This window comes from Antechinus flavipes, chromosome 2, assembly GCF_016432865.1.
Source record: "Antechinus flavipes isolate AdamAnt ecotype Samford, QLD, Australia chromosome 2, AdamAnt_v2, whole genome shotgun sequence".
NCBI lineage: Eukaryota > Metazoa > Chordata > Mammalia > Dasyuromorphia > Dasyuridae > Antechinus > Antechinus flavipes.
Window position 1 is genome coordinate 226,572,826 of NC_067399.1, and position 12,638 is coordinate 226,585,463.

Sequence of the window (12,638 nt, forward strand, 5' to 3'; positions counted from 1 at the left end):
AGTTTTCTAATTTAAGTTTCATTTCTCCAATTTAATTTTCATAACTGTGGAAACCAAATAAATACCCATCCATTTCTCACAGTGCCTAGATGACAGCAATATCCTGCTGGTATTCTGCCTGCCTCAAGTCTCCTCAATCCAATACATCCTCCATTCATCCAGTAAAGTGGTTTTCCTGAAATGAAGATCTCATTAAGTCATCTTCCCACTAAATAAGCTCCAGTGACTACCTATTGCCTCAGAACAAAATATGAAATATTCTGCCTGGTATTCAAGCCCTTCATTACCTAGCTCCCTCCTAACTTTCTAGTCTTTAACATCTTATTCTCCAACAGGTATACTTTGGTCCAGGAGCTTTGGCTTCCTGGCTCTTCTGCAAACAAGACTCTCCATCTCTTGGTTCTGGGTATTTTCTCCGTCTTTCTGCCATGCCTGGAACACTCTCTCTTCTGCTCTAATTACTGACCTCCTTGGTTTCTTCTAAGTTCCATTTAAAATTCTGTCTTCTACAGGAAGCCTTGTCTAATCCCTTTTATTTCCAGAGCCTTCCCTTGGATAATTATCTTCTATTTATATAACTTACTTTATATATATACTGTCTTTTGCCTCTTCTTGTATTCTCAGTGCTAAACACATGCTTGACATATAATAGGTACATAATAAATGTTTAACAAAAATAAATTTGTTAATCAATTATCAAGGAACTTAAATTTTATTGTTGAGAAATAACACACACATATATACCTAAACATAAAATACAAAGATAAATGCAAAATAATTTCATGAAAAGGACACAAAAATGAGAGAACTAGGAAGGGCTTTTTAATGGTATTTGGCACCTGAATTTATTCTTCTTTTTATTTTATTTTAAATTTCTATTTTTTCCCTCTTTAATCCCTCTCATCTCCTCCAAGCAATTTATAGTTAAGTTGTAGATTTCTCTCTTAATTGAATCTTTTAAGTTTGACTGTATCTTCTTTACTATCCCTGCTAACTATTATGTTAAAATTCTTGCTTTATCTTGCTATTGCTTAACCTTCTCCCTTATCTTCTTCCCCTACCCCTTTTCCCTTTATTTCTTTATAGATTTTCAAAGAGGCTATACCCTTGATAATGTATATATAATGTTTCTATTTAACCCATTCCTGATGTAAATAGTTTTCAGAACTACAAGCCCTTCTCCTTCCTCTAATGCCTCTGTTTATTCTTCTGCACCTCATTTGTATAACATAATTATTTTTATCTTTTTCTAGGTGGTTTTGCTTTTTAGAGTCTACTCAACTCTTCCGCTATCTTTCTTTTGACTTACCCAGTTGCTGATGTAAATCTTAAAATATGTAGTATGCATTCCCATATAAAAATAACCAATTTGTCCATATTGCCTCTTCTGTGTTAAATTTTCTATTGAGTTCAGGTTTGATTGAAAGAAAGTCCTGAAAATCTGTAGTTAATTGAATGTCCATTTTTTTCATTTAATATTATGGATAATTTTGCTAGATATGATATATTTGGCCACAAGTCTAGTTCTTTTGATTGCCAGTAGATATGATTCCAGGACCTGCAGTCTTTTATCATGGCTAATGCTAAGTCCTGTAAAATTCTGATTGTAGCTTTAGCATATTTAAATTGTCTTTTTTTCTTGTTTCCTCCAGAATTTTCCCTTTGACCTGGGGGTTTCAAAATTTGATGGTAATATTCTTATGTGTTTTCCACAAAGAATCTTTTTGAAAGGATCAATGGCTTTTTCTCTCATGTTCTATCACTCTAGGACAATTTTCTCAGATTATTTCTTGCATTATTGTATAAAGGTTCTTTTGTGGTCACAACTTTCAAATAGTCCAGGTATTCTTACAGTTTCTCTTCTTGACCTGTTCTCCAGATCTATTGTTTTTCTTATGTTTCACAATCTGTTTTATTTTTTCATTCTGGAGTTAATATACCAGTCACCTTTGAACAACTAGCAAGTTTAGGTCTACATGCAGACACTTTAGAGCAGATTAATTAACCTATAGCAGCATATGAGCAAATTGCTTCTGCTGCTGTCAAATCATGGGGCACCTCCTCAAGAAGACAAGATAGAGGGGAACCTTCACGAAAATAGTGCAAGGTCCAAATGAACCCTTTGTTGATTTTGTGAGATGTCTGCAGAAGCTGTCATATGAACTATTGGTAAAAATGCAGCAACAGATATTATGATACGACAATTGGTCTCTTATAGCTTCACTGGCTTCTCCTTGCACAGTTCTAATTTTCAAGGAGTTATTTTCATCTTTAATACTCTGTATCTCTTTTTCTAGTTGGTCTGCTTTTTTCATAATTTTCTTGATTTTTTTTTCTTTTTGTTTAGTTTTTCCTCATTGTTTCTCATTTGATTTTAGAATTTTTTTGAGTTCTCTAAATTTTCTCTTAGCAAGGAGCCATTTCACATAATTCTTTGGGGTAGAAGAAACTTTTTTTACTTCAGTGTCCTACTTGGAAGATGAACCTCAGTCTACCCTATTCTCATAGAAAGTTTCTATGGTTGGGTTCTTTCTTCTTTGCTGGTTTTTTTTTCTTAAATGAGAAGTGTTAGTGTAAGCACCTCTAAGTGTGGTAGAGGGATGGTGCCTCTTCCTTCACTTCAGCTCTCCCCTCTGACCTAGAACCCCAAACCAAAAGCTCTACCCTCCTGCAAGTGTCTGCAGCCAGCAGCGTCTCTGCCCTACTGCCTCTGCACTCACTAGGTGTGCCGGTTCCTTTATTTATGGATTTCTTCTCATGTATGGTGGGAAAAAGGTTCAGATGTCATTGTCCAATTGAGCAGGAGCAGCAGTTCATCATTTGGAAATAACACAGAACATAATCCTCAAAAAGGAAGACTGTCCAGGAGAAGATGGTGGTCAACAGTGTCAAATGCTGCAGAGGTTAGGATGGACGAAGACTGGATGTGGCAGGAATGATATTCATGAGTGACTTTGGACAGTGCAATTGGTGGCAAATTAGTATGAGTGAAACCATTCCAGCTAAGAGTGTTCCTTGATTATTCTTCACTTCCTATGTTTGCTTTAGTTCTTTTCCTATATTTTATTGTCAATCTTACAATAACAATAAGGAAGAATTTAATATAATATTAGCGCATACACACACACACACACACACACATATGTTATGGGCCAGAACTCTGAACTTGAAACAAAGGATTCTTACAAGGTACTAAGTCAGTGGAATTGATTGAGACAATGGTTATCTAATTTAGCATGGTTCAGTATGATTGATTTAATCCTACAAGAGAAGGGCCAGAGAAGACAAGCACAGTAGAAGCTCTTGGAGGCTGAGACAGATTCATTCCATCATCACCTTTGTGGTGGTTGGAGGCTGAAGCACAAGCCATTGGACTATTCATTTCCATCTTCATCAGCACTGTGGTAGCAGGACTGTCCTCCTGCACTTCCTCCACTGAAACCAAGACTCTAGAAGCCTCCAAGAAAGCTAGCTGAAGCCCCAGGAAAAGAGACAAGACTTGGAAAGAGACAATAAAGGATTTGGACTTTAACACCTGGCTGTATTTGTGATTACACTGAACTGAAATGAAGGTTGCTCCCAGAGACCTCTAGGAAACTGAACCAAAGAGAACATTACATACATGCACACACACACACACACACACACACATACACTGCTATTAAAATCCTTCCTACCCTTTTAGGCCAGTAACATATCATGTCTAATAAAGTGCTTCATGACTAGGTTGAAATGCTGATTCATCTGTCTATTAGCAAATTGTGAATAATTCCTAAAGGCGTTTTTAAAGCAAGAGAGGAATTATGGTGTAGTAGATAGCAAGCTGGTTTGGAAGCCAGGATGGCCTGGGTTCGTGTCTCATCACTGATAAATATTGGTCATGTGACCAGTGTTTAGCCTCTCAGGCTTCCAAGCAACTATCTAAGACAGTAAGTTGCAGACAAAATGTTTACTTGAATTAGTAGAAGTTTTTTCACCTGACAGATGTCTAATCCCTCTTCATTAACTGGTATGGTCTTTTTAAAAATTCACTACCAAATTACTCTTATTAGTCTCAATATTATTATGTTAGTTTAGAAAAAACCATGACTCAATGTGAAAATGGTCCAGTGTTTCCAAGAATTCCAGAAAATATTTCTGCAATACTTGAATTTTAATAAACTCCAATGCTTTGAGAAACTGATATCACATGAAGATTGACAGCCCGACACAGACTATTAACTAGTTGCTTTGTCTTTAGTAATTCCTTTTGTTTATTTGACTTAATGGTTCCAGATAGCAATTATTTCTAATGTAATTTATTTTGCAGTGAGGGCCGAGGAAAGTTGACGGTATTTTCAGTTAAAGCTATGTTAGCAACCATGTGTGGTGGAAAAATGCTGGACAAATTAAGATGTAAGTATTTTCTTCTTATTTCAAAAATTATTTTATCAGTCTAGCCTTTATACAGTCTGCAGTTAATTTTTAAAATGTTTGAGCTGACACATTGCATTTCTTCTGTGCTTTGTTCCTAGCTAGCTGCTCATGTCCAATAAACTTGTAATTAATGTTGACTACTGTTAGATGAAACGTTTCTGACCAATTGGCTTAATTCATTTTCTATGAACGATCTTTCATTTTTGAGAGTCAGAGTCAGTAGGATGATATTTATTTTGTTGCCCTCTTCTTAATATGTTGTAATTACGGAAAAGCTTTATAGAATAATAGGAAAGTATTGATCTCTTTTATTTGGAGCAGAAACTTGAGTTTTTTGGTTGTTGTTGTTTATTTCCCCATTGTTTATCCAAGAGTATTTATTATATTTTAGCTATTTATTAATAGTCTATATCTTAGATACTTAAGGTCTGATGATCTGTTTAGTTTTTGTTTTTTAAAATCATTGCTTCTTTTCTCTGTGGTAACTCCCTTTTGGCCATTTCATTATTTCTTAAGCCTTTAAAGAAGCGTTTAGAAGGAAATGAGATATAAATCTAATTTTACTTCTTTTTTTCTAAGAGATTTCATAAGTGAGGTGAAACACTTGATTTACAGAACAATGTGATGTTAGGTGTGAATCTCAATTGTCTATATCTTGCATTTTATCATGGTAGTGAGTGTTGCCTATATTTGTGTTTTAATGAAAGGTTTTGATCTCTAGAATGATCTTAATTAATTGAGAATAAAAAAAAGGTAAGAACAGCCTTATCCTTAACCACAAAAGGTTGAAAGCATTTCATGATAAAGAAATAATTAAATCTCCCTTTTCTGGTGATTTATAAGCTAGGACCCACAGATATTGTGTTTGAGAGTTGGAATTCATTTTGTAACTTCTCATGTCAAACTATAGTAGTAGAGAGAAATATAATAAAATGAGATAATTTTTTATTGGATTTGAGGAGAAAAAGAAACTAAGTGGAGTTTTTTGGTGGAAGTGATTGAAAAATGTAATTTCCAGATTGCCAAAATTAATTAAGAGTAGAAAAACCCCTGAGAAATGTGGAATTAGTTGTATACTATGCATGATCAATTAATCAATCATTATTAAAGGCTCACTGTGTTCTAAGCAACTGGAAGCAACAATAGGTATGTCAGCCTTGGGGTGGGGGAAATAGGTTGGTTTAATGTATATGGAAATGCACTGCTTTTTGTGAATGATAATATTTTACTACATTTAAATAAAACAAGATTGGCAATCATGGTGAATGAGGTACCATAATTACTCTAATTTCTTCTTGTTACTATCAGTTTGGGGAAAATGTGTTTTTATGTTCAAATTATTGTGCTTATATGTACTGAGTTTATATGGGTGTTTCTGAAACTCAGATGGTGACAGTTTTCTTTAAATGGTCTCTAAAGTAAAATCTCAAATGGAAGAGGAAAATTAGCTAAAAGGCAGATGAGTAAAAAACTCCACTGGGGGAGTTCTAACAATATACTTTCTGTATATGCATGTGCGAAGAGTCTAACCTTTTAGATTGCTTGCTTGAACATTATGTCAGTTAAATAAAAACAGTAATATGCTTTAGAATTTGTAAGGAGAATCAATATTATTGTTCTTTTTTCAAACAATAAATATTATGTTTCACATCTCCAGTGATACCAACAAATGACTTGACACATTCAGATAACTGATAATTGAAATATTATTTAAAGGAACATAGATCATAAGATCATAGATTTAGAACTTAAAGTGACCCTAGAGTCAAACTTCCTCATTTTGTAGATAGGAAAACAGGCATATGTCTGAGACAGCATTTGAACTTTGGTCTAAGTCCAAATCCAGCACTCCATTCATGATTCCATATTGCCTCTATGGAAAATGTTTTTTCTTCTCCCACCATTTCCTACCAATGCAGGTCCATTAACAGATATTGTTAATATCTTAGTATTTCTGATTACTTAAATATTTGCTTTTGATTGTAATAAGTATAGGGGTTAGTTGGTACAAATTGGTACAGAAAGCCAAACTTTGTGATATTTGTGATAATCCTAACTTTTCATTTAATATAAACTCTATAAAGCAATACAAGAAGGAATCACATTGCTCTGAGGCACAATTCTATTGCTTTTTTTTTTTTTTTTTAAAGGAGCTAATTGCTATAAGGTGTGTTAAGGGGATGAAGACTGACCATCTGTAACTTCCACATCAATACTTACAATCACTAGAATTACAAGCAATTCCTTTGCATTAAGTCTTTTGTTATGTTTTGCTTAGGGGAGAGATATATTTTAGGGCTTCTGTCTTTTTTTTCTTAAAATGTATTTTTTAAAAAGACAAAAGTCTATTAAGTGAAACATTGGATGGAAGATTTTGTAAAATGTATACATCCACCTCTGACTTCCTAAATGAAACATTTATTAAGTACTTAACTTCCTCAAGGATTATAGATAGGGACTAAATGCCTCCAGAGTTATGCATTTTAAAAATATATATACCTACAGATTCTAAAAAAGGCAAGGTAATAGGAAGGAGAAAAAACTTATTACTTGGAATGATTAGTTAAGGCTTCACAGATTAGGTGGCATCTCAACTGAACTTATAAGGATTCTGAGAGGCAGAGATAAAGAAGGGAGTAAATTCCAGGCATGGGAGCTAGCTTTTAATCTCTTCATATTTCCTCAACTCCCACTTCTTTTCTAGCACCCTTTTATGTATTATCTTCCTCCTTTACAACGTAAGATCCTCAAGACAAATACTGTCTTGCTTGTTTGTATTTGTGTTTGTCTGCCCATCACTTTTTCCTGCCTTCTTGCCTGCCTGTCTCCTTCTGGCCTTGCCTTGCTAAGAGAACATCCACTAGGCAGTTGATACTACAAGACTAAAATTCAGGAAAGAATGCAAGTATAAATATTCATTAAGGTCTTAGGTGCTAAGCATGGTAATGAACTCTTGTAATACAAATAGAAATCTAATATAGTTCCTACTCTTGAGGAGCTGACATTTTAATAGGGGAGATGGCACAAATAGGAGATTTTCAGCTACAAGTAAGACGGAAAGATTCTCTGGTTTTTAGGGTACTGTAACAGATACATTATTATCTTATGTAATTGCCACTGTTAGAACTATAATTGTTTGATGTTGAACCCTTTGACAATGTTGAGAACTTTTCTGGGTCTTCATTTGCTAAGAGTACATTCCCTGGATAGTAATTGTAGAGATTATACTGGAAGTATAGGTTAGGTAGTCTATGAGAATGGGTCTAGAAGAGACTCTTCTATTCCACGGTTCTTGAGCTCAGGGTCTTAAGCTCTTTCCAAAGGAATTTGAAGGGAGAGTACTGGTCAAGATTGTAGTAATGATTTTATTTATCTGTTGCTCCCTTCTATACTTCCTCGGTTGTTAGAGAGGCTAGGCTAGTTTATCTGCCCTTTGAGTAGCAGATGGTGGGAATTCCTTCAGCAATTTTCATCATGGGAGTAGGAACACAGAAGATTTAACCTGTAGCCAGGGATTGGCAAGGTGTAAATGATATGGCAAAGATGAAAGTGATTCAAAGGTAGCACAAAGTATATAGTTGAACTCTGAGGTCAAGATTGTAAAAAGAATATTGTAAAGCTAGAGCTGGAGTATAGACTGTGAATGCAGAAAATTAAATAGATGAAAGGTTGGAATCCATATAAAGATCAAGTTTAGAACGAATGATCCAAAAGGAGAGATAAAAGAATTGGAAAGTATGATGAGATAGTTTGAAATCATGGAATTGGTGTGGCTATTAGAAGAACTATTCCTTTTATGGTTGTTGAGGGGAGTGATAGAACTGGAAAGCCAGAATACTTGAGTAGTAGCAGTAGGGAGCAAGGAATATACCATCCAACTCATTTTCCTGGCTCTCTTTGTCAGGAGACATGAGTCATGAGAGAAAGAGCAATCAGCAGTGTAGATGACCAGGAATGTCTTCCAGACAAGTTTGAGTGAGTGCACAAAGACATAGTGTGTGAAAGTAAGAAAAATAGGATAAAAGGAAATTAAATCATAGAGTGAAGGTTCTAGAGGGCAGCTAAGTGGTACAGTGAATAGAACACTGCACATGGAATCAGAAAGGCTTATCTTTATGAATTCAGATCTGGCTGATCTCAGGCACTTAATAGCTGTGTAACCCTGGGCAAGTCCTTTAATTCTGTTTGTCTTAGTTCCTCATCTAAAAAATGAGCTGAAGAAGAAAATGGCAAATCACTCTAGTATCTTTGTCAAGAAAACCACAAATGGCACTGAGAGTTTGACATCAATCAACAACTGAGGTTCTAGAAGAAAATGTAAGGAAATGGCAGAAGGAGATAGTGAAAATACAGAGAGGTAGTAGCAAGAGTTTAATGCCTCAGCATATAGCACCTTTACTCCTCTGGAGCTCAAAGAGCAGGAAGTAGAAATTTGTTGGCCATATACTGAGAAAAACTAACCTTCCTGGTTCGTGTGATGAGTTTAAAATGGCAAAATGTGAGGAAATCGGCATTAGTATCCATGGTTCTTCTCATTCTAAAAACAGGCCAACTTAAAGAGTGGGGTATGGAGCTGGGGGTGGGGAGTGTGGATGTCCAGTGCTTTATGTTAGAAGTCTAAATCAGCAATACCTGGTGATTCAGTTCTTGGAACTGAGACTGAACATGTGGAGGATATCAGCTCCTTAGATTCATCTAGTCTAGGATACAAGGCATAAGACATACTCTGTATGTATTCCATATACTGTGTATTTGGCTTCCTTTAGCAAGTCAAATAAAGATATAAAAAAATAAAGTTAAGAGAACTATTGGGGCAGCTAGGTGAAGTAATAAATAGAGCACCAGCCCTAAAGGCAGGAGGACTTGAGTTCAAATCTGGCCTTAGACACTTAACACTTTCTAGTTGTGTGACTCTGGGCAAGTCACTTACTCCTAATTGCCTCAGCAAAAAAAAAAAAAAAAAAAAAAAAAAAAAAAAAAAAAAAAAAAACTAAATGAGATTTAAGTAGGGATATTAGGAGGTTCTCCTTTGAGTAAGTGTATTTTATGACCTCTACATATCCAGTGCCTTATATTTTGGTTCTTCTTGGTTTTTGAGAATGTTGCAAATAGTTTCAGATTGTCTTATAAATGAAATGTTAATGAATTAACAAGTAACAGAGGGTTATACTAAATGATCATTCTTTGGTACTTTGATGATGTATTTTTCTTTTATCTTTTGTTCATACTTTCTATTATCTTCTATTTTTCAAATCATTGATTCTGTTCTATGTAATATTTATCTTTAATTTTCTTTTGCCTTCAGATTTATATTCTCTGTGCCTATTTATTCAGTTTTTTTCCTTCTTCCCAATTTGGCTTTCTCTGATCACATTTTTGACTCTCATTTTTCTAGTCTTTCTTTTTAAAAAATTTATTCTTTCTATACTTGGCTATATAATTTCCTTTAGCATTAGATAACATCTCTGATTGTTGTCAAAGACTTGAGTAATTTACAATTAGATTTTTTTAAGAACTCATCTAAATTCTCAGCCCTCACATATTATAGTGACTTGGTGCCAGTTATATGGAAGTGATGACAAAACAATTTGACAAACTCAGGAATCTCTGTTTCTTTTGTTCATATGTGTATATATGTACACATGCATATATATATAAGTATATATTTATATATGTACACATACATACTAAATTCTGAGGGAGCATAGTTAGGACTCTATATACTTAGAATTATTAACAAAATATAAAATTTGTTTTAACATAGAGACTAAACTGAGAATATAAAAAATTTAAAGCCAATTTATGATAATTAACTACCTAACAAAATAAGATTATTTACTTAAATGTAAATGCAAAGATGTAATTATTTACTTCTTCTGGATTCTGAAATATGATCTTTTAGAGATGTGTTTAATCAGTCTGGGGACTCAAATCCCAATTGCTACTATCCATCAGAATGTGACAGGAAGCAGAACAAGAACAGAAGTACTGGATTTGAAATTTGGAGATGTGAGACAGCCCTCATTTCTTTACTTCCCATCAGTAGAGTTTAGGTAATTCCCTTAATTTCTTTGAGCTTTACTTTTCTACTTTGTGAAATCTGAGGATTAGACTAGATTGAGGTTCTTTATCTGGGGTCCATGGATTCACAAGGGATAGACAGATTTATTTTGGGAGGAGGTTAGGAACTTGAATGGAAAAAATACATCTCTATTCTAATAGATTTTATTTGTAATTCTTTTTATATATTTAAAAAGTCTTTGAGAAGGGATTCATGATGCAAAAAAGATTAAGAATCCCTGGATTAGATCCTAAGAATCCCTTTTAAATATGAAGTTTAATGGCTTACATTATACAGTAATGATAATTACCAGCATTAAATTATTTACCTGGTTAATATCAGTTTGGATGATGTTTGGAGGTATATTTGTTTTAAAATGAAGTCACTATATTTCTTTTCACTTAGTTATTTGCATCCTTTCACTAATTTTCAGAATCTCTCTCTTTTTTTTTTTGTATAGCTTCTGTTAAGATCACTTTTATTATAGATATACATATATATATATATATATATATATACACCCATTTACATTAAAAATGTGACAAATAAAAAGGAACCTAGTAAAAACTGTAGAAATGACTTTTTGCAAGTTAAATGATTAAAAAATACATAAATACCACAATAAAAAAAATGGTGGTATCCATGGCTTTAGGTTCTTGTTGGGCCTTCTCCTTGATTCCCACCATCTGAGAAAGATTATTACGCATGTAGGATTAGGAGAGGATGAGGTGATGTTTAAGATTGTGGACAAGCCTTTCTCTGCTCACAGAACTTCTACTCTGCCAGAAAATATACAACAAGCATTCCTTGGAATTGAACTAAAGTTGTAAGTAGGCACCTGAACTTAATCTGAGCAGTACCTGTGCTTTTACTTATGCTTGTCTGCCTTTGTCTTCACTCTTCTTTGATATAATTCTGGCAGTCATTTTATGTATTTATAGAGTGGATGGAGTTCTGTTTTGTTTTTTTCTTTTATTTTTAATTTTTTATCGTTTTAAAAAATCTTATGTAAATCCCTTTGCAAAGGCATTAGTGAGATGTCTTCACCTATTTCTTCCTTTGGGACAAAGCCTGTTTTTTGTAATTCCAAAACATTCATTTATTTCCTTCCTTCCTTCCTTTTAGTTCTTTCCATTCACTAGTAGCAGTTACTAAAATTTTTCTAATTCTGCTTACTTAACTTTGTATCAGTTCATATGTCTTTCTATATTTCTTTATATTCGTTATAATTGTTATTTCTTAGAGCACAATAATACTTATTACATTACATTTTGTTTAGCCATTTCCCATTTGGTAGGCAAAAGAGATATAAATTTAAAAATTATTTATCATAATTTTTATTATTTATTTATCATATTATATTTATTTATCATATCATATATTATTTATCATCATCTTACATTCATGAAGTTAACTAGAATAATTAAAAGCAATTAAATTCAATGCTGGAAAGAAAAGCTGATATGATTGTTGATTGCTAGTTTAACTATAAATTGTAAAAAATCTTTTTGGACAACCATACAGCAAAAATTACAAAAATGATCATACTCAACTTATTAATTCCATTTTAAGAAATATGCCCTTTTAAAGTGTGAAGGAAGCAACATAAATGTCCAACTGTAGGTAAATGGTTACATAAGTTATAATGCAATATTATGATATAGCCAAAATCAATAAAAATGAGGAGAAAATCTAAAAAGATTTTTATTAAGTAATACAGAGTTTTTAAAAAGTTGAAATGCAAAGATTCAGGTCATAATAACTATAATCATAGATATAAGAGAAAAAGTTCTAGAGATTAATGGGCAAAAAATATTCATGAAGACTTAGGAGTTACTGAAAAATTGGGAGGATGTGTTAGGCTTCAGTTAACTTAAATGTAAATAGTTACCAAACCTTCTGAGTTGGTATGTTGATGTGCAGTCTTAATTTTTAAGGAAACATTTATTTTTAAACTATTTACCCACACATATAGATTATCCTATACTTAAGGTCGCCTTCTAAAAAGAAATTTAAATTTATCTTATACATTATGTTCTCTCTATTGGAGCATCCTCCTTTCATGTTTTATGTAATTATTTTATACTAATGCCATGTTAGAGTTTTTCATATAATTATAGGAAACATGTCAACATAAAATAGATCTTATTACAAAAGTGAA

General features: G+C 33.3%; 1 protein-coding gene across 8 annotated transcripts in view; it reads left to right on the top strand.

Moving 5' to 3' along the window:
* Positions 1-12,638, top strand: part of DTNB (dystrobrevin beta) — a 361,849-nt gene that overhangs the window by 108,582 nt on the left and 240,629 nt on the right. For all 8 annotated transcript variants that reach the window (XM_051976347.1, XM_051976345.1, XM_051976351.1 and 5 more), the window contains exon 5: positions 4,310-4,395. In XM_051976347.1, the coding sequence (XP_051832307.1) occupies positions 4,310-4,395 (86 nt within the window). The remainder of the gene's footprint in view (positions 1-4,309; positions 4,396-12,638) is intronic.